The 23,908-nt window shown below is 38.3% G+C and overlaps 1 protein-coding gene across 1 annotated transcript in view; it reads left to right on the top strand.

Annotated features, from left to right (window-relative positions):
* Positions 1-23,908, top strand: part of ANKS1B (ankyrin repeat and sterile alpha motif domain containing 1B) — a gene marked incomplete at its 5' end in the record, with an annotated part of 324,360 nt that overhangs the window by 50,718 nt on the left and 249,734 nt on the right. The window contains 3 exons of the mRNA XM_083366003.1: positions 11,556-11,721; positions 14,233-14,369; positions 23,161-23,341. Of these exons, the coding sequence (XP_083222129.1) occupies positions 11,556-11,721; positions 14,233-14,369; positions 23,161-23,341 (484 nt within the window). The remainder of the gene's footprint in view (positions 1-11,555; positions 11,722-14,232; positions 14,370-23,160; positions 23,342-23,908) is intronic.

The following is a 23,908-nucleotide window of genomic DNA, read 5'->3' as shown; positions in this document are numbered from 1 at the left end:
GCCCAAATCCTTTATGGCATATAAATTGGAATTTATAGAAGAATATTGTAGAATGATACACTGGAATCAGCGTAAGCAAAAATTTGGAGATCAATCCTCATTGCACCCGATGGAACAGCAAATGCCCAGTTAATGTTTGAGATAGGATGATGATACTATTGGCTCTTCCATTTGGATGACCTCTCTAGTTTTAACAGACAATTTTCCTTCTCCCTGGAAAGGCTGTAGAGCAAAGGCTGGCATTATATGAATTTTCCATACTACTAATTTTTTTAGGAGAATGACTAAACCAAACAACTGCTTACCAGAAAGATGTGGAGTTTCAGGCCAAAGTTAATAGGTTGGCCCAACAGGGCAAAAATTGGAAACCAAAAAAAATATCTAAAAAAAAATCAAACTTTCCCCAAATCGAAGATAGCATTTTTCAAAGCCAGGTATAACATTTTACCATCTGCACTGCTGCAAAGCAGACACTCCAAAATCCCATTAATCACGTGTACCTGCTCATGGGAGATTGAAACCATTTTGTATGTATTATTTACAAGTTATATAGGGATATTAGGGCTGCTTATAGTCTTCCCTTAATATGTACATTTCCAGAAAGGCCAGACAATTTCTATGTGAAACATGTAAAAGATTCATTTATGTAGTAGCCAAATTCTGTGTTCCTTTAAACCTATTGGCCGCTGCCTAGTGGCCAATCGTATAAGTAGCTGCGCAGAAGCCTCTGATTCAGTTCTGTTCCTGTTTGCCTCAATAAAGAAATGCTCCTGTTTGAAACCTCTCGTCTTGCTTCCTGCCTCCAAAGAACTCACTACACAACACTGGCGACGAGGATGGGATCTTGCTTCTTCGGAAGAGCTGAAAGTCACTATGGGGTGAGGCCAGCAAAGCACCTGGCAGGGAATGCCTCCCCCCCCCGGTCGGCCTAGCAAGCCACGCTAGCGACCACCCTGCTCTTCCGTAGTCCCAGGGCCTACGGAAGAAGCAGGATGAGGCAATGAGAGGCCCAAGCCATGAAGACTTCCCAAAGATGGCGAAAGTCGGAAAGCTTGAGGAGTTTGGTGTTACTCACCCAGAGAGATGGGCATCCTACATCTCGAGGGTTGAAAACTACCTCCGCGCCAACCAAGTCACCAAAAATGGCCTGAAGGCTGGATCACTCCTCTGTGTCTGCAGGCCTGCAACCTTCGATATCGCGGAGAACTTGGTCACACCGGCACAGCTGGAGTCCATTACTTACGTGGACCTGAACAAATGGCTTGGCGACCATTTCCAGCCCAAATTGTCGGTGATAGCATGGAGGCATGCCTTTGAACAACAAGTTCAACAACCCAGAGAGACGGCAACGGAATTCATTGCAGCATTGAGTAAAGCTTCGCGCCTGTGCCAATTTTCAGACTTAGAAGAAAGACTTCGAGACCGACTCATCTGTGGACTTTGGAGCAGAGAGCTACAATAGAAATTTTTTGCAAAAGAGACTCTCTTGCTCCAGGAAGCCTTAAAAAAATCATGGCAGACGAAGCCACCAGCGGAGCCGTGAAGGCCATGCGGCCCGCCAAAAGCACTCAGCACAAGGAAGCCGTTCACCACGAGGACACCGAACTTCCAGAAGATGTCGACTTTGACCATGAAGTTGACAAGATCCAACGGCACCATGACAAGGAACCAAAGACTCCTTACAAGGCAGTTTCTTTCCCTCGGTGTCCAGGCTGTGGTGGCCGCCACCAATAAGCAGACTGCAGGTTCCAGACAGCTACGTGTTGGGCCTGAGGAAAGACAGGCCACATCGTATCAGTCTGCAGAGGTTGCCAGAAGGACCGCCATTTGGACGTTCTGATCAGGAGAGGTACCGGGGCCCCAGGGCAGCTTAGTGTAGGGTTTTGCTCCAGCCGTTGGAGCATTTGCCGCACGGGAGCTCTCTGTCCCCTTAAGCCCAAAATGTGACTTCAAGTCGAGCTACAAGGCATTCCTTGCAGGATGGAACTGGACACTGGCTCAGCTGTGTCCATCATTTCCCTGGAGACCTTCCATTTCATCTGCAACTGCAGCAAGAGGTGGGCCAAGCTTAGGCCATCCAACATCATCCTGACTGACTTCTAAAACTCCCGAGTTGCCATCAAGGGTGACGCCACCTTGGCCGTCAAGTTCAAGAGGTTTTCAGGGGGGCTGGATGTGATTGTGGTGGAGGGCCAGAGAATGAGCTTAATAGGGCTTGATTGGTTTGACGCTCTGGGCATCCAAGTCACCAGAATCCACCAGACACAGGTGGCAAACTTGGCGTCAGTATGTGAGGAGTTCTTGGACGTTTTTGATACAAGCCTGGGAGAGTACAAGGGCCCTCCAATAGCCTTTAAACTTGATCCTGCCATAATGCATATTAGGATCAAACCCCATAGAGTGCCATTTGCACTTAAACATAAAATTGATGCAGAGCTAGACAAGCTAGTGAGTCACGGGGTACTACAGCCCATAGATGGGGGTGAATGGGAAACCCCAATTGTCACGCCACTTAAGGCCAATGGGGTGGTCAGGATTTGCGCTGATTACAAGTGCACCATAAATAGGTCACTTAAGCAGCATGTGTACCCAGTGCCAGTCGTTAGCCACATTTTGGCATTGCTGCAAGGGGGAACCATGTTTGCTAAATTAGATTTGGCACAGGCCTATCAGCAGTTACCTGTGGATGAGGCTACAGTGGCTGCACAAACCATTGTAACACACAGTCAAATGCCTCCAATTCGGGGTTAGCATAGCCCCTGGGATTTTTCAAGGAATTATGGAGCATACGCTCAAGGGCATTCCAGGGGTTTGCCTCTATTTCGACAATGTGCTCATCGCCGGTGAGTCCACTGAGGTGCTTGCAAGGAAGCTCAAAGCTGTCCTTCAATGGTTCCGCGAAGCGGGCCTTAAACTAAAAAGAAATAAATGTTACATTGGGGTTCCTTCTACTGAGTTACTGGGATTCCATAATGATGCTGAAGGCATCCATCCTTCCGATTCCAAGCTGAACGCCATTCAGCTGGTGCCTAGCCCCAGGTCCAAAGGAGAGCTTCAGGCATTCCTGGGTCTCCTTAATTTTTACCATGCATTCCTTCCTAACAAGGCCGCAGTGGCAGAGCCGTTACACCGGCTCTTAGACAAAAACACCCCATGGAAGTGGATCAAGATTCACAAAAACAGTTTTAAGGCAGAAAATCACTACTGTCCTCCAATTCAGTGCTCACCCACTTTAAAGAATCATTGCCTGTATGCATTGCGTGTGACGCATCCCCTTATGGGGTGGGGGCTGTTCTAAGCCATTTGTCAAGTGATGGTCAAGTCCCCATTGCCTATTATTCAAGGACACTGTCCTCAGCTGAGTGTAACTATGCTCATATTGACAAAGAGGCCTTGGCCATTGTGGCCGGGGTGAAGAAATTCCATGATTACTTGTATGGCAGGGAATTCATGGTCTTCACTGACCACAAGCCACTGTTGGGGCTATTTACTACTGATAGGCAGATGCCTCAAATACTGTCCCTTAGGATGTTAAGATGGTCCATTTTCATGTCAGCCTACAGCTACAGGCTGGTTCACAAACCTGGCAAAGACATGGGCCATGCAGACGGCCTTAGCAGGTTGTCATTGCCACAGGTAGAGCCAGATCTGGCTTCAGCAGTTTGCATTTTGTCAATTCAGGATTTGCCTGAATTTCCCCTCCATGCAGGGGATGTGGCTGCAGAAACTGCTCCAAACAAGGTTTTAAGTAGAGTTTTGGCTTGGATTCACACTGGGTGGCTTGAACATAGCCCTGGACCTGAGTTCCAGAGCTACTTCACATATAGACACGAGCTTTCAGCTCACAAAGGCTGCGTTTTATGGGGGAGCAGGGTTATTGTTCCCAGTTCATTAAGGAACTGTGTACTTCAATCTCTGCATGAGGGACATCCGGGCATAGTCCGGATGAAGGCATCGGCAGGAAGCTACCTATGGTGGTCAGGGTTAGATAAGGCTATCGAGGCCCAAGTTCACGGGTGTTACACGTGTCAACAATCCAGACCAGAAATGCCACATGCTCCTGTCCACAGATGGGAAGAAACTCATACATCGTGGTCAAGGATTCACATTGACTTTGCTGGACCCTTTCAGGGACAGCTCTCCTTGATAGTGGTCGACAGCCACTCTAAATGGCAGGAAGTAATTCTAAATGGCAGGAAGTAATAGGAAGTAATTCCTATTTCAATCATGACTACTGCTAGGACCATCCAGGTGCTTAGAAAGCTTTTTGCCACACACGGGCTACCAGACATCGTAGTATCAGACAATGGGGCCCAGTTCAAAGTGGCAGAGTTTCAAGCCTTCTTGAGGACTAACCTCATAAGGCATGCTACATTAGCTCCCTTTCACCCCTCGACTAACGAGCAGGCTGAACATATGGTGCGCACTACAAAGGAGTCACTCAAGTGCATAGTGACTGGAGATTGGCACCATAGGCTGGCTGATTTCTTGCTTTGCCAGCACACTATGCCTTGTACAGCAACAGGCAAGAGCCCAGCGAGCTTCGCTGGGGGAGAAGGCTCATCATGAAGCTGGACAGGTTGCACCCTGACCGGGTGGCAGCAGACACCTTGCACCCAAAGCCTCCAAGGGGGTTGCAAGTTGGTGATGGCGTGTGGGCCCAGAACTATGGGCATGGGAACTTGTGGGTGCCGGATAAAATTGTCAAAATATTGGGCCTTCTCTCATATGAAGTGGCTCTGGATGGGGAGCGAGTTGTGCACCGCCATATTGATCAGCTGCAGAAGCGGTTCGCAGAACAGCCACAAAGCGACGACCTCACAATGGGTCCGCTCCTAGAGCCAGAAACCAGCAGCCTAGCAGGGCAGTTCACATGCTCTGAAGACTCAACCAGTCAGTACAACGGGGAGGTGGTCATAGATGGGCGAAGCCTGGAAGTGCAACATGGGTCCCCTGATGGGGAAAGTCAACCCGATCAAGACAGCCACTGTGCTAACTCTGCTTCTTCATTGGACTTTGGTTTGGGCCGACCTGGAATGGCCAGCCAAAGGGACTCGAGTCAATTTGACTCTCGTGAACAAATTACTCCTGGACTATCCAGCCCGGTGGGCAAGCTGGTAGATCGGGAGTTGCCGGATCCCCCAGGCGGTCTGCAAGGTCACACAGACCACCACCATATTTACAAGACTTTATTCTCAAATAATATTAATAATGTGTGTACTTTCTAGGGGGGAGGGGTGTAATGTATTGGGCCTTTTACTTGAACTGTTTTCATGTGTCTTTTGAATGCTGCTTGAGATTGCTTAATTAGGGTGTCTGTGTAATGGTCGCTGACTGCCCAGACATGCAGTCTCCAGGACGATCATTGGTTGGCTCTGGGGCGGGAATAGGTTCTTTTAAACCTATTGGCTGCCGCCTAGTGGCCAACTGTATAAGTAGCTGCACAGAAACCTCTGATTCAGTTCTGTTCCTGTTTGCCTCAATAAAGAAATGTTCCTGTTTGAAACCTCTCATCTTGCTTCCTGCCTCCAAAGAACTCACTACACAACAATATGCAGTGCTTTTTTTGTAAAAGAAAAAGGTGCCGGAACTCACACATGTCATACAACCTGCCTTGCCTACCCTACAAGGTTCCATCCAAAAAAGGTGCCGGAACTCCGTTCTGAGCGTTCTATGAGGAAAAAAGCCCTGACAATATGTATTTTTCCTTTGTTGACAGTAATATTTCAGATTTATACTTGGACATATAGTAGCTATATTACATTTTATCTTTTTATGCTAGTATTTTATTTCATCTATGTACTGGATTTTACTTTTGTGTTATATTTTCATATGTTGATCACTGATCAAATAAAGTACAGTAATTCTCAACTTAAGGCTATAATTGAGCCTGGCAAAGAGATGACCAGACCTGTTTTTATTATCTTTTCTGCAGCAGATTTTAAGCAAATGCTGTGATTGTTAAATGAATGCTGCATAGCAAACACCCATTGTTTGCTATTGGGCAGTTTTTGCCAGAAATCAGAAGCAAACCACCTGTATTTTACAGTGGGGGAGTTTCATGGTTTATTGAGGAAATCTGGGATATGAAGCATCAGAAGCAATGCTTTAAGTTATGGTGGCAGAAGATGTGGATTTAGTATTACTGAATACATCTAGCAATAAAGATGGCAAAGTGCCAGCATTTCAGTTTTATTGCACCTTTATAATGACATCTAACTGCACTGTTAAGATGGTAGGTAGGAAAAGATAGATGGAGAAAATTCTTCATAGTTTTGTGACAAGTTTGCAAGACATTTTACTGACATTTTACTTTTGTATGGTTTTGCTCCATCAGACTCCACTTTGACAAGGGCAAATGGGGTAAATTTATATGCATTTGCACAATATTATCTGGGATCTTTTAAAATACTGTAGACTCCAAGGATGTGGGTTTTTGGCAGTAACCTCTGTTCTTCCCATTGGCTCTCTGACCATCTTAGTTCCTTTAAGTTTAAGCGGCTGAGGGATGCATCTGCAGACTGAAAAGTAAAGTTTGTTGAAGCTACTACTCATTCAAAATGTGTTGGATAACTTTTGTCCAGTCTCCAACTTTCACTTTGGGGTGGTGCAGCTACAGTTATTAAATAATCCTAGATGAAACAGTTATCTAGCTCCTGTTTCATTAGGTACCAAGCTTGGGTATGGAACTGAAATTGCATTGCTTTTATGGAAGATTTCTTCCTAGTTCTGTTAAATCTCTCAGTGGCATTGGGATCATTGACCACTGTATTTTTGGAGCCTTTTTATTGATATAACACAGTCATATTAGTGTGATTAATAAGCTATTCTGGCCACTAACAAAAGAAGAACTGCTATGTTGAAGTGCTTTTACTTATTGCTAGAAATTTTAATCACATTGCAACTACCATCTACCCACTCAGTTTGTCACTGTACTTGTTTATAGCACAGGTTTTAAGTTACACTTGAGTAACAAAAGAAAACTGTTTGGTATAGGCTGTTGACAAAGATATTGAAATCATTTTCCAGATAAGTATAGAAGAAAGAAATTGCTAGCTTCCGTTCACAAAGTCTTGTCTATCTTTGCTACCTGTATTTGTATCAACTTAAATAGTAGGGAAAACAAATTGTAGAGAAATATAAAGGATGAGATAGAGTTTATAGTCTAGTCTACTTCGTATCGAGAGACAGCTTTAAGATCACTGAACTTCAAATTCTAGGCGGCTCACCAGTTTGGACACTAGTTTTCTCAGTCTTTAGTCCAGCATGGCCCCTATTTACTATCTTTGTCAAAGATTATACTTATCTTTCATATGCTTAAAAAAGTTGAGAGTATTTTCTTCCTGTTCCTTCAGTTTTTAAGGCTATCAATAGCCTTCTGTTTTGCTGGATTGTTTCTAGACCCTTTCAACTGCTCTGTGAGATTTTTTTTCATTGGCTGGATGTGGGCAGACCCTATTTTGTGCTAGAAGTTGAATACATGTTTATTGAGAATGTCTCCCTGAACTGAAAATCAGAATGAATCTTGTAGCACATTTTCAGGCTAACAAATACCATTAAAAGGCATTTTGTGAATTACAGTTCACTTGATCAGATGCATAAAACATAACATTGATGGTAGGAAAGAATGGCGGAATACAGGTGGTTTTGCACATGCAGGACATGTATGGGACAGATTATAATTATTCTATAATTAACAATGTGTTAAAAATCCATTTCTGAGGTAGTCTGAAATCTAAAACCTGAAACAAACCTTTGATACCAACAGTCTGTTGCTCAATTGTGCTGGTGAACTTTTTTTGTTTTGAAACAGCTATTATGAAATCTGTAATGGAATGTCCTGGGTGGTTAAAATGCTGTGATACATTATTTTATTGTTGTTTTGAGTCCTAATGTGAAACTTGTACATTCTGACCTATTTATCTTATTAGCATCTCTTTCAAGTAAAAGTTTGAACTACTGTTATTATTGCCTGACTATAGACAATATATTTGGTAATGTGTTCTGGGTGGGGATTGGAAGACTTATAGGTATACATCACAATCTGTATGTTTCCTGGATGATGTAGTGTTTATGTGTGTCCATTGTTTTACTGTAGCATCAAAGAAGTGGACTTATTCTGTCTATAGGTCAACACTAATTTTATTGGTGGGGATAGAAATTAAGATCTGGATGGAATTTGATGAGAAATTCTGTTCCATGGGTATCTTCAAGAAATGATACTAGGAGTGCCATGTTTTATATATGTACAAAAATACATAATCAGATGTAAATTAAGCAACATGTGCCTTAATAATTCTAACATTAAGCGTTAATTTTAAAGATCAGCATTGGATGTGGGTTTGAAAATGTTTTCTTCTCTTTTTATATACAGTGTTTGAGTAGTTTCTGTTTAAACATTACATTACTGAAGTAAATTTGAAAATATGAATGATTAGAAATATTTTTAAATAAAAGTCAGGAGTTCTTAAATGGATGTTTAAAAAAACATTTTCCCCCTCTAAGGTTAAAGAACTTGAGAGAGTGTAGTAAATTGTGTTAATATAAATGATGATAGTTTATAAAGATGTAAGGTTTTTCAGCTCAGAATCTAAACCAATCCCAATGAGACTCTGAACGTGAGGCTACTGCAAAAGAAACAGCTTTATTCTTTGATTAAAGGCAAAGCCGGGTGTTCCCAATCTCTTGTCCCTGACACAGACAGAGGAGAAAAGGCACACGCACACTAATCAATTTCCCCCCCTTTTAATAGCTAATGTACTTTCTTATGCTAATAGTTTCTGCACAGCTAAAGATTTATCTTCATCCAAATACACATTTCTTTATCTATCAAATTAAGCACAGCTTGTTACAACACTATGCTCTGAATACACAATTGCTGACATGCAGCCCCTGGGCTTTTGGGGGCAGTTGGGGCATCTAATTTTTGGAGTTTCCTCCTGATATCAGGGGTGCTTTGTCCCACAAAAGTCATTTTCAGAATGACTTCATTCTGAGGGTCATCTGGATCTAGGCCGGTAAAACGTCATAAGCCATCTTTCAAACGGATTAAAAAGTTTTCAAACCTCCAGAAACACAGTGAATTATACAACTATAGGGCTGATAACAGGATCAGGTCTGGGACTCTACTTTCCCAAATGTTTTGAGGAAAGATTGGAAATCTTCTAGAACATAGTGATTAGTGTAAATGAATCCATAAAGTTTATGAATGGTGCATTCAATACAGTTGAAGATAATGTCACTGTGGTCCTAATGAATGTTAGCACGATGAACCCGAAAACAGTTCTTAGGACTAATGAAAAATTCAAGTAGGAAGTTAAACAGAGCTGAGGAGACTCTTGGTGGTTACAGATAGTGAGCTGTAATTGTTTAATGCCTCCTGTAATCGGACATGAGCATGAAAGCCAGCCATCAATTGTTTCAACTCAAACAGGAATCTTGACCAGTGTATGATAGATGGGAATGATCTTGGGAGACAAGAAGAAGAGCCACAACCTACACCAGGGCTTTTCAACCTTCTCACAGATTGTACCACTTTTAGGACATGACAATGTTTGAGTACAACCAGTGCTTTGCAAGGTGTCAAAAACTTGATGACTTAAAGAAGAAAAAAAGGGGGGGGGAGGATTTTGGGTTTTACTGATTGGATTCATTTGTTGTTATAGAAATGGTTAGTTTATAATATTATGGAAAAGTAAAAAGTTGAGGTTCGATGTTAATGCTTCCTTCTATTGCAACAGAGGAACTCTGTTCTTTTTCCCTTCTCCACCTCACTTCCCCCCCCTTTTTCCTCCCCACTGTGTCCTATTATTTGCTTTTGTATTTTTGTATTTTATTCTACAATCTAATAAAATATTACAAACTGTAGAAAAAAAGGAAAAAAGTACCAGTTTTAATTTCTTCAGTGGCTGCTCCTTTGCTGAATCACTTTCCCTTTGCACTGACAAATGTATGATGAATTTATCCATGTTTATTAATATGCACCACTACCAGCTAAGATAGAACTAGTTTCAATTATTTATTGCCAAGTAACTAATATATGGTAAAATATTTCTTTTCTTCAGATAGCTTTGGCATTTAAGATTAGTTTGTAGAGTTTGAAAACTGAATCATTCCTAGTTGAGACTAAAATTAGACTGATGAATGTCAGAATTTGAGTTTCAATATATTACTCAACAATTAAACAACAATTAATATATTCTTGAAAATGCATTAAATCTCTTTTTCCAACATGAATACTGTATGTAGGACAGTGCAACCTTCTTTTGTGAAGAGTTTCATTTGTTCCAATATGATTTTTTTTCAGAATTTGCAGCCTGAAAAATGATAGTGCCAAATTCATTCTGTTGAAGTTCTTTTCTTTCTCCTTTCATCCAACCCTATGCAAACTTTCAAGATTACTGCTTTAGCTGAGAAGCAGCAATCTTGCTAAAGATGGAAAGGAAAGTAGGATATAGCTCTTCATTTTTCTCTTTTGCTATTATTATTAGTGAAAGTATTAGTATAATTATTTTGCTATTATTAATAGTAAAAGATGTAGAAAAGTGATCTTCTATATTTCCAGATGCCCAACTGATGTTAAATCAGTTAAGTGGCAGATAAAGCCTTGTGAGACTCTGAAGATTACATGAGCTAAAGAGAGAACATAACAACTTTAATTGGGCCATATAATTCTATAGAACATATAGAATTTCTGTTTATATGAGCTAGGTGTATAATAAGATAACTTTCTACATGGAAATAGAAAAAGTTCTGAAAGATTTGAAGACAATGCCCCTTACACATTCTCTAAGAAATGCAAAATGTTGAGGCAGTGATATTTGAATTGAATTGAACTGAATTGAGTTAAATTTTATTTGGCCAAGTATGATTCGACACACAAGGAATTTATCTTCAATACAGAAACACTTAGTTTACATGCAAAACAACAGAATCATCATCATCATCATCATCATCATCTCAATAAAAGTGGGGAGTAAAGAAGATAATAAGAAGGAAAAATAATGATACTATAACACTACATGGGTAATATACATAGACATTAGATAGGACCGTAATAATTAGATATTCATCACAATACTTTTTGTGTGTCTAGTTGTTTTGGCATGCAATACCCTGTAGAGCTGTTCTGAGGGGAGGAGTTGAAACAGTTTGTGTTCTGGATGTGAGGGGTCTTAACAGCTCTCCTTCTGACCCACACAATATACAGGTCTTTTATGGAAGGCAAGCTGGTTGCAATTGTTTTCTTTATTTACATATATATATTTATGCAAATAATAATGATTTAATAGTAATTTTTATTATTAAGTTGCATTCGTGGATAGCTTTTTAAATAAATACATTTTTGTTTCAAAGATGTATTTGAGGAGCTCTAAAAATTAACTTTAATCTTAAATTATTTTTAATGGAAAGTTATTTTAAAAATCCTTATAATTGTTTTAATTGACTTTCAGGTAAGTATGGTAGCGTTATACCGGTATGGCCATTTTAAATAGTTTTGTCTTCTGTCCTCTACAAGGCCAACTCTATTCTATAATTCTATTTCTATTTTTCAGGAAGCCTTTCCAAAGAAGAGGAGTGCTACACTGGAAGCAGTGCCATCTGTTTCTTCAGAAACATTTCCTGTAGAAAATGAAAACGGTCTCTGTGATTTTCTTGATACAACAGTTACAAAGAAACCTTGTTCTTTAGAAATAACAAGAGGAGTTTCATCAAAAATAGGTGTTTTACTGGTTTTGATCTTATAAGTATTGCTGTTAGTGCTACCTAGTTTTTTGTTGATACTATTAGCTGATTTTGAGAAATATGCAGGAACTTTATTACTTAATGCATGTCTGTGCAGGAAGCACAAACAAGCATTAAGGACAGGTCCAGCTGAGTTGTATTTGCTAATAAATTTGGCATTTAGAGAGAAGGATATTTATTGTTCCAATTTCTCCAGACCATCTCCTTGTGAGAAAGAGTAAACTACAACAAAAAGTTATGTAGCTATCTATTGCTGCTTTTAGCTGCCTAACCTGAGGCTGTTTTAGTGCGTAACAAATTCACACCACTCCCAAATATGGTCCTAATAAATATTTGAAACTAAAAGAGGGCATTCCTAGCTTTCTTGAGACAAATATCAATTCAGTCAGAGTTGTATCAGCACACAATGGATATCCATCCAGGTGTCTGCACCTTTTTGAAAGATTAATTTCCAAAAATATTTTATAGTTGTGAATTCCTTTGAAAAAAAACCACTGCTTTCCATTTTCTTCCTCTCCAATACAGCTTGCAATGCTTTTTTTCTCCTGTCAGCATTGCAGTTTCCATTGTTCTGTGATACCTTCATTCCTGTTTCTAGAACAGTCCAGACCAAAGTATATAAACTTTCAAGATTTTTTCCTGGGGTGAACAAATGAGGACCAATGAGGCGGTGACTGAATTTCAGTGTCTGACTACTATATATAAGCTATTTTTTCCTCATATAATAAACTGTGCATTAGAGTAATCTTGAGACTGTTCTGGATGTTTTCTTTATTTTTATTTTTTGTAATACTACTTTTTTATAATTGTGTAGCTTTTCCTATTTCATATTTTAGAAGAATATAATTTGGAAAGGAAATGTCTTTTATTTATTTAAAATATGTATATAGCTGCTGATCTTGTACCAAACTCTGGGAGATTTATAACCAAGGCATAAAATCACATCTATGTATAATGAAAATATTTAAACCAAAGTCATTAAAGTTCAAAAATATTAAAACCAAAAACATAGTAAAAAGTAAGATGCAGTCTTTAACTGTATAATGGCATAAAGGCTCAATTTATAAACTCCTCGCAGGTCTGTTCTCTAGATATTATCCAAGAACAGGGGTCAGCAACCTGAAACAGTGAAAGAGCCACTCGGAACCAGTTCCCTCACAAAAGGAAAAACTGGGAGCCGCAAAAAAATGTGTGCACATGCGCATACATGCGCGCATGCACAGAACAGGGTTTGAATAAAGAGTGGAGCCAAGGCGAGATATGCACCTACCCGGCATATTTGAATTGATTGGTTGAACTTTTTTAGTCCCACTTTTTTTGGGGGGGACTGCACATGGCAGAGGACTGGGAGCCGCAGGAGATGGCTGAAAGAGCCGCATGCGGCTCCGGAGCCGTGGGTTGCAGACCTGTGTCCAAGAATGTCAATATAATTGGAACAGGTTTTTTTATACTACAGTAAATGAGAAAGCACTGATTTCTGAACAATCACATGTCATAATGCCTCAATATCAAGAAGGATAAAAGAATTATACATACATAAAATCCAGCTGAAACTCATTTAAGTTGTTATCCAGCATTCTAGATAGCTGTAGCTTGCAGGTAGTATTTAAGGACAGCCACATGCATAGAATGCTGCAATAGTCCAAATGAAAATTAACAAGGACATGAGTGGAGTGAGCAAGAACTACATAAAGGAGGAACTGCACAAAGCCCTGCTACCATCTGCTTATCTGCCTATATGTATATACAAATTAAGTATGAATTAAGTATTTAAGTATATACAAATACTTAAATAAAGCTTTTGTGTGTCTTAGTTTAGAGTCAATAGTTACATCCAGGCTATATTCCTCTGTATAAAATTCCCACTTAAGACCATATCTAGGCAGTTAATTTGACTCTTACATTCATTTGAATGGTGATAGTGATGATTTTTTTTAAAAAGGTCATTAAATTGGCTGGTGGGGCAGTCCAGTCACCAATTCACATCCTGGTGAATGAGGTTGAGAAAGGTTCTAATAGATAAGCTATTTTTCCCACTAGTTAATTAATACCACTTGTTGGAACTTATAAAGTCTTTAGTATATTTCTGCATTCTTATACAGAAGATATCAGAACTATAATTTTTAACCTCCTATCCATTTTTAAGCAGAGTATCATACTAATATTCCTAAATGCTAAATACAATTTCCTTCTCATACTTCCAGTTTCCCCTCTAGTCTTGACAGGCAACCTATGAACATAAATCTATTTCTCCACCTGAATAGTTTCCAGCATTGAAATGCTAAGCATTAGCTGTGATCAGTGACAGGCTTTGTAGAAAACAATAAATGAATATCTCAACCTGAATGCAAACAATATGGATTATAAATCTAATAATTATAACAAATTATAAAATACTGAATCATTTGTCTTTAAAGCCATTTTCTTTTTTCACAGTATATTCTGTGTAATAATGTATAATCACCAGAACACTATTTTTATTCATAGATAATGCACCTCAAGTAGCAATTACTGCACCAGGTACTGGTAACCATAGAAACAGTTCAACAGGCCCAACACCTGACTGCTCTCCTCCATCACCAGATACTGCACTAAAAAATATAGTAAAAGTTATAAGACCTCAGGTGAGTAGTCATAAATACATATTATTTCATTTGAGTTTATCTGATAATAATCTTTTTCTCTTTTAGATTTCCAATATGAACACTGTAATATGGCTCATTTAAAGACTTTTAAATAAAATTCCTAAATATTGCAGATAGATCTATCTTGTTTGGATACGAAGACATGAATTTATATTATTATTTTAATGTTAAATACACTACACTTGTTTGTCTGACAGACAAGTTAACAGTTAAAGAACAGTCTAATCAGGGAACAACTAAGACCACGCCCAGCAATGCTGATAGGGCAAGCCACCAGTACATAAAATGAGAGCAAACCTCACTCCCTTCTAGCACTGATCATGTTACTTAGTTTGGTAACAAAACCTCTGTAATCAAACAATCAAGCTCAGAGAGCATCAAGGACTCCAAAATTCAATCCTGAGCTACAAATATTTTCTTCTGTTGGTATTTATAGACTTAATTTTAAATACGTTTGAATTGAAAGAGTTTATCTAAGTTTTGTATTGCCTAATTTTTGATATACATTAGAATTATACTGAATATATATTTAAATTGCTTAGCATACTTCCCTTCTGCTTTTCTTTCTGCCCATTTGTGTTTTTTTTACCTCATTGACCTAGGCCACATTTATCTAAACTGATATTTATTGAATCCTGCAAATTATATGGATGAGGTCACAGGGATATGTCATCATGAAGCTATCATAAATCAGTAAACTGAATCACTTAATTTTAAATACGTTTGAATTGAAAGAGTTTATCTAAGTTTTGTATTGCCTAATTTTTGATATACATTAGAATTATACTGAATATATATTTAAATTGCTTAGCATACTTCCCTTCTGCTTTTCTTTCTGCCCATTTGTGTTTTTTTTACCTCATTGACCTAGGCCACATTTATCTAAACTGATATTTATTGAATCCTGCAAATTATATGGATGAGGTCACAGGGATATGTCATCATGAAGCTATCATAAATCAGTAAACTGAATCACAGCCAACCAAATTAAATAGCAGTTGAAGTATAGAATCATAGGTTTGGAAGAGACCTAGGAAGTCTTCTACTCCAAACCGAAGGCAGGAATCCTTATACTATCCTGGACAAATGGTTGTCCAAGTGAGTAATGTCCCAAACTATATTAAATGGAAGCAGGAAACAATTAAAAATTAATTAAAAGGCACTGATCAATTTAGAATATTAACATTTGGTAAAATATTTTTCCCCAAAGATAGTTTATTGTCATTAAATTTGTTTTTTAAATAAACATATTTATCTGTATTGACATTCTTTGGTAGATATTAGAAGAGAGCTTGTGGGCAACAAGACCTGGCATTCTGTGTCTGAACAGCACAGAGCCCATTTAAAGTCCTCTTGGTCTCTTGTTTTCAGTGTAAGAATAAATCAGGTTTCAGTTGTTTATCTGGTGCTTTGCGTTTTTGTGCATGTGAATTACATATCATTTGTAGAATAAATTAAATCAATTGGTTAATAAAACAGTACAAAATTGGAGATTGGTTAGCTGGCCTGTATAGAAACCATACATTATTTTAAATGCTTATTCCTGATTTGCACAAAATAATAAATCAGAAATCCAGCAAAGTGAAATCAGATCAATCATTTCTGTAGACTTATTTTCATGTATACATATACAGTAACATTAAACTATGATTTGGAATATTATACATACTTTGCCAATTGTACATTTAATTTTTAGTTTAATTTATTGCTTCTCAAAATAAGTATCCAGTATTTAGACTTCTGAGGGTGTTGTTGTTAGCTGCGAAGTCGTGTCCGACCCATCGCGACCCTTGGGTTGAAACTTCTGAGGGTGGGGTATGGCAAACCAAAGATAGCTCCACAAAAGCAGAACCAATGACCATGGCAAAGATCAAGGAACTAGTGAGTAGATTGGTTCCTTGGAACTTTTCCAGAGAAGTAGAAAATGGGATGCCCCTCACATGTGCTTCAGATTTCTCCACCTTTTAAGGAGAGCATAGGACAGTGGTTATCCATGGATTTGATCACTAGGAGATGACGGGAGTAACCATCTTGCTCTCAACCAGGGCAGATCCTTTCAAAGTTTGCAAATCTTACTCTCTAATCACTTTCAGAAATGGCTTTCTAATAGCTTTATTAGAGACCTTCAGAATTATAAATTTGAAAAGTCTTTATTGGATAAGTTTATCTTCCACTCTGAATAAAAGAAAAAATAATTATAAACTTAAGAAAGCATTTGAAATAAATGTTGTTGTTAGCTGCGAAGTCGTGTCCGTCCCATCGCGACCCAATGGACAATGTTCCTCTAGGCCTTCCTGTCCTGTACCATCTTCTGGAGTCCATTTAAGCTTACACCTACTGCTTCAGTAACTCCATCCAGCCACCTCATTCTCTGTCGTCCCCTTCTTCTATTGCCCTCAATCTTTCCCAGCATTAGGCTCTTCTCCAGTGAGTCCTTCCTTCTCATTAGGTGGCCAAAGTATTTGAGTTTTAGCTTCAGAATCTGGCCTTCTAAAGAGCAGTCAGGGTTGATTTCCTCTAGGACTGACCGGTTTGATCGCCTTGCAGTCCAAGGGACTCGCAGGAGCCTTCTCCAGCACCATAGTTCAAAGGCCTCAATTCTTTGGCGCTCAGCTTTTCTTATGATCCAACTTTCACTGCCATACATTGCAACTGGGAAGACCATAACCTTGACTATATGCAGTTTTGCTGACAGGGTGATGTCTCTGCTTTTTAGTGTGCTGTCTAGATTTGCCATGGCTTTCCTCCTTTTCCTCCCGAGGAGCAAGCGTCTTTTAATTTCTTGGCTACAGTGATCTTGGAGCCCAGGAAAATAAAATCTGTCACTACCTCCATTTCTTCCCCATCTATTTGCCAGGAATTGAGAGGGCCAGATGCCATGATCTTGGTTTTCTTAATGTTTAGTTTCAACCCAACTTTTGCACTCTCCTTCTTCACCCGCAACAAGAGGCTGTTTAGTTCTTCTTCACTTTCTGCCATTAGAGTGGTATCATCTGCATATCTTAGGTTGTTGATATTTCTCCTGGCAATCAATTCCAACTTTTGATTCATCTAGCCCTGCCTTTCTCATGATGTGCTCTGCATATAAGTTAAATAGGCAGGGTGACAGTTTACAGCCTTGCCGGACTCCTTTCTCAATTTTGAACCAATCAGTGGTTCCATGTCCAGTTCTCACTGTTGCTTCTTGGCCCACATATAGGTTTCTCAAGAGACAAATAAGATGGTCTGGTACTCCCATCTCTTTAAGAATTTGCCACAGTTTGTGGTGATCCACACAATCAAAGGCTTTAGCCTAGTAAATGAAGCAGAAGTAGATGTTTTTCTGGAACTCTCTAGCTTTCTCCATGATCCAGTGTATGTTGGCAATTTGATCTCTAGTTCCACTGCCTCTTTGAAATCCTGCCTGTACTACTGGTAGTTCTCGATCCACATACTGCTGGAATCTAGCTTGTAGGATTTTAAGCATAACTTTACTAGCATGAGAAATGAGTGCAATGGTGTGATAGTTTGAACATTCTTTGGCACTGCCTTTCTTTGGAATTGGAATGTAAACTGATCTTTTCCAATCCTGTGGCCACTGTTGAGTTTTCCAAATTTGCTGGCAAATTGAGTGTAACACTTTTACTGCATCGTCTTTTAAGATTTTGAATAGCTCAGCTGGAATATTGTCACCTTCACTAGCTTTGTTGTTGCTCAGCTTTTCTAAGGCCCACTTCACTTCACATTCTAGGATGTCTGGTGCAAGGTCAGTGACCACCTCATCATGATTATCAGGGACGTTAAGCTCATTCTTGTATAGTTCTTCTGTGTAATTTTACCACCTCTTGTTAATCTCTTCTGCCTCTGTTAGGTCCCTGCCATTTTGGTCCTTTATCATGCCCATTTTTGCATGAAACGTTCCCTTCATCTCTCCAGTTTTCTTGAAGAGATCTCTGGTCCTCACTATTCTATTTCTTCTATTTCTTTGCACTGTTCATTTAAGAAGGCATTCTTATCTCTTCTAGCTATTCTCTGGAATTCTGCATTCAGTTGGGTGTATCTTTCTTTTTTGCCCTTGCCTTTTGCTTCCCTCCTTTCTTCAGCTATTTGCAAAGCTTCCTCAGACAGCCATTTTGCTTTCTTCAATTTCTTCTTCTTTGGGATGGTTTTAGTTGCTACCTCTTGTACTGTGTTGCGAACCTCTGTCCATAGTTCTTCAGGCACTCTAACTATCAGATCTAATTCCTTAAATCTATTTGTCATCTCTACTGTATATTCAACAGATCTTACATTCCAGGTTCCTATGGAGAAAAAATCTTTACAGCATCGGACTTTCCTTTCACCACCAGACACATCCACAGCTGAGCATCCTTTCAGCTGTGGCCCAATCGCTTCATTCTTTCTGGCGCTACTAGTACTAGCCCTCTGCTCTTCCCCAGTAGCATATTGGATGCCTTCAGACCTGAGGGGCTCATCTTCCAGCGTCATATTGTTTTGCCTTTTGGTACTGTCCATAGGGTTTTCATGGCAAAGATACTGGAGTGGGTTGCCATTTCCTTCTCTAGTGGATCACATTTTGTCAGAACTCTCTGCTATGACCTTTCCGTCTTGGGTGGCCCTGCATGGCATGGCTCATAGTTTCATTGAATTACGCAAGCCCCTTCACCACGACGGCAGTAATCCATGAAGGGGTGAAATAAATAGGAAAACTAAATAAGATTTTGATCAAAGAATGTTTTAAATGGACTAACAGGCTAGATAAATTTTCAGTACTTACTTTTACTTTAAGAACTTAGAATTAACTATAAAAATAGCTTTTGGTATGAAATAGATTTATTTTGGCTATCCTGGCTATTGTAAATAACAAAGATAAGTGATGATTTTAGAAATTAGATACTGGAGGGGAGTAAAGATTCTAAAGAAAAAAAATACAGGCTTACAAGGAATAGAAAGTTGTTTATTTGATCAAGGTTAAAATATGACTTTTTTTGCCAAGTTCTGGAAACCCTTTACGGATTTTTTTCAGACACCAAGAGTCAACATGTTTTATGGATTTGTTTATTGATAAAATATTAGTGTCAAGTTCTGGCTGGAAAAATCCAACAAAGTAAAACATTGGAGGTATGATGATCTCTAATGTAAACTTTATTAGGTATAGCATACCAGTGCAATAGAACGAAAGCTAGCTCTGGCAATATGGTGAGAAACAGATAATTAAAAGTGTGAAACTTTCCCTACCATTTTGACAGTTCAGGTCAAATTGTCAAATAAATCTTCCAGCAATTGTTATGAAAAGGAAACATCTCTTCTGCTGCTTTGGCTTTCACACTGATAGGGAAAACCTGTGGATCCCAAGCTCTTCCCTTCCGCTTCACAACTGTAGGAAAGCTAGAAGCACTATGGCAGTCCTAATGACAATGGTTTCGTAGCTTGATAATTAGATATGAGATGAAGAAACAGTTATATGTAGCTTTATGGGATTGAAGAGTTATTAAATGTGTTTATACTAATTGTGATGAGAATTGGAAGTCACTTCTTTATTTCTTTTTCTTTAATGTACTCTTTCTTTTTCTTTTTCCACCACTTTTCTTTTTTCCATTCTACTCTTTCTCTAAGTTCAATTTATATAGTAATACTATAGTAATACTATTACTATTTATATAGTAATTACTATTGTATTAAAATTAATAATAAAAATTATATTAAAAAATCAGTATCCAATGTTTATATTATTTGCTTTTATGCTATATTATTGCAAAATTCCTTTTATTTCTATAAGATTTCTTATTACTCTCTTTGTAACAATTGTATAAGCCATATGTCTATCTGCACAGATATTTTCTCCATTGGCTGGCAAGCATAAAAATGAAGCATCAAAATTATTGTTAGAACAAGCTGTTATGAGATACATCTTGAAACATCTTTTAAGTGCTATTTTCAACATGGAATTGTTAACAGATGATGGAGAGCATTGAATAGCACGCTCTTTGATTAATTCTTTATTGTCTGGACTTAATTGAAGTCAGTGGCAAGATTCCCACTGGATTCTCTTAGAGAACATTATTCAAATCTATCATTCAATATGTTTGAAACAGTGAATGAAGTAATGAAATAAGGACCTCACTATCAACCTTGAAGATTACTTGTTTAAGATTGTTTAAAAAATCAAATTATTTTGATACATATATATCCAATGCATAGGCTAGACTGAAGGGACACCATATAAGGAGAGATGTGGAAGCATGCACACACACAAAGACATACACCCAAACAGAGGTAGAGCACGTTTTTCTGCATTACTTACTCTGTTAAAATTTAGAGTGCTTTACTGAAACTAAATGTGGGGGACAATTTTTCTTCTGAAAACAGTCCCTAGTGCCAGAAAGATTGGGGACTGCTGTTATATAGTGCAGGGGTCCCCAACCTCTGAACTATGGAGCAGTACTGGTCCGCAGCCTGTTGGGAACCAGACCACACAAGCAACGGGCAAGCAAGGAAAATACAACTGGTTTACAGACAATGTTGTTTTAAGTAAGAATGAAAAATGTATTGGAGATTTTGAAGATGCTGAAAAATTAATGGAAGGGTGAACATATTTAAAAGTCAAGATAAAACTCAGGCAAAGTAGCAAGAAACACGGTAAGAATTTCAAACCATTCAAAAAGGCTCTGCTTTAGACTCTCTTGGCTAATTAAGTCTGCCTGGGGGTATTGTGTAGTTAGATTCTGGTGGAGGCTAATTCCGCAATTGTTCTACTGCGCTTTAAGAAGACCTTGGTTTGCCTCCTTCTCAGAAAAACCATTGCTGGATTCCACCATACTGAGCAACCTTTGTCTGGTGTCTAGCCTCCCTAGGGAAAGCTGTGAAAGGGTGGTTGAAGAGCAGCTTCAGCAGACCTTGAATGAAATGGGTTATTTGGCCCTTTGCAATCAGTACTGAGACCTGGGCATGGAATGGAGACATAATTGGCTGCACTTTTGGATGATCTATGGCACCAGCAGTGCATCTATCCTAGCTCTCAGCAGCCTCTAAGCAGCCTTTGATACCATTAACCATGGTATCTTTCTGGATTGGCTCCATGGTTGTGAGTGAGAAGTATAATATTGTACTAGTTTGCTTCCTTTCTGCAGGGCCAGTGCCTGTCAGTGTTTGCGATTTAGAAGTCTTGCCTTTGGCCCATATTATGAGGGGTTCCATGGAGTTCAGTACTCTCTCCACACCTATCTAAAATGTACATGAAGACACTGGGTGAGTTCATTTGCTGTTGTAGGGTAAGGAATCATCAGTATACTGATGATACCTAGCTGTATATCGCTTCCCCTAGCAAACTAAGCAGTGTTGAAGTCCTGTATCAGTGCCTGGAGACTGTGAGGATCTGAATGGGAAACAACAGGCTTCAGTTGAATCCTGACAAGGCTTTGGATTTATGGGTCTTCTGGAATCTGGGAATTGGATGGGGTGACACTGCCTCAGACAGAGCTGACGCTTGAGAAGCAGTCAGAAGTCTTATTTAAGAGGGTGTTTGCACGACTTTATGTTGTGCACCAGTTGTGCCTCTTCCTGGAGCATAAAGCTCTACTTACAGTTACTCATACTCTGTTCAAATCCAGAATGGTTTACTGTAATGCGTTCCACATAGGACTAACATTAAGCATATGACAATGAAAACTTTTAATTTCAGGATCAATCAGTGTTTTAAGATGTGTTTGTTTTACATACACACACACACACACACACACACACACACAAATATTAACGAACCCTGTTTTAATTTTTGTATTATCTTCTTTTATGATAGATATTTTGTGGTTGATTTTTAATCAAATTATTCCTTTTTTATTGTTCCTTTTAATGTATTTATTCTAGGCTTCTTCAGAATGAACAATTGAAAATAAACTTACATTAATTGTCAAACTGTGGAATTTGTTGCTATTGATGTAGTTCTGTTGTTGTTTGGTTGCTTTTGATTCATCGTGATCCAATCATTTCATCCAAATTGTAAAGTTTTTATAACTGTGGTTGTTTTGGGTTGTTGTGAGATCATTTTATGTCATCAGTCATAATACTAGTAGTAACCTTGTCTTCTGTTAGCCTCTTTTTTAATTGCCTTCCATTTTTCCAGGGACATGTATTTTCCTTACTTTCTTTTTAACTTTGTGTGTCCAAATTATTTAAGCATTAGCTTCATTATTAATACTTCCACTACAAATGTGGTTATAACTATTCATTGTTTTAAAAATAAGATTGCTTTAAGTTATGGAAATAACCAATGTTTTATAGTTTTGATGGTTATATGCTACAGCTTGAATTGTAAGTTCAATGTGTTAAATATCCACTATCCAAGAGGGAACTGGATAATGCTGATTTATTTGGGTCATTGACTGATCCCTGATCCATGAGCGATTTTCTTATGTTTATTTTCTCATGTTGTCTTTTAAAGTTTAGAACAATTTTGAAACTGCTAAGATTAACCTTGCTTTTCATTACTGTATATAATTTTCAGTGCAACTTTGGTGATAGAGAATGGAATAATTATTTTATAAATAAATATTTGGATACCTCCCAGGAGTTTGATATTTTTTAATTGGCATTCAGGTTGTTTTTGTAGAACAATGAATAATACTACCTTGATTTTATATTTCTGATTATAATACATTTCTTATTCTGGGTGTATTTAAAGAAGTTGGTAACATTTTTAGCATCTGCTTTTAAAAACTGAATAGAGACAGTGAGCTGTAGTTGTAGAAAAGAATAAAATAGTGTCTACATTTTAATTAATTTATTTTTCCAGCCCAAGCAACGTACATCAATAGTATCAGCTTTTGAATTTCATCGATTAAATCAGAGCCATGACTATTTTGAAATCAACTCCTCTGTAAGATACGCAAGCTTTAATTCCAGCTCTCCAGTTAGTCCAGCCAACTGCTCCACTCTGTCTGTTGAGGACAGCATTGAAGAAAACAACATACCAGGTAAATGAAATATTGAAGTTTAACACTATAGGTGCTGATGAAAGCTAAAATCCAGACCAATACAGATAGTCCTCATTTATTGACCACAGTTGGAACAGGCAAGTAAAACTGCAATTGTGCTTATGATCTTACTTTAGCTTTTCTTTTCTTTACAGACCTGCAAAAATAGTAAATGCAAGGATTGGTTCTAAAGTTTTGCATCGTCATAAATTCGAACAGTTATTGAACAAAAAAGTCACAAACAAGAACTACCTATTTTATATAAAAATTAAGTAATACATTTAATTTCTCTAACACTCATAGTTAAATATTTTATATGGGCTTAAAATTAACCAAGTATACATACAAACACATATATCAAAGTTTTATTCTTAACAGTTATTTGTTTTTAATTCTTGATGTATAAATTGTCTGAAAATATCTACCAATAGTATTTTAAAAATTTGTTTGATAAAATCCTCACAATGCTTAGTATTTTTCATAATCCAACCTCCACCTGACCAGTGATGGAATGCAAAAATTGGTATCCGACTGGAGGATGAAATTCCTTGCAGTATTTACTGTATT

The sequence above is a fragment of the Vipera ursinii genome (assembly GCF_947247035.1).
Source record: "Vipera ursinii genome assembly, chromosome: 6".
Lineage (NCBI taxonomy): Eukaryota > Metazoa > Chordata > Lepidosauria > Squamata > Viperidae > Vipera > Vipera ursinii.
The sequence above is the reverse complement of the archived record's forward strand: the minus strand, read 5'-3'. Positions and strand labels throughout refer to the sequence as shown.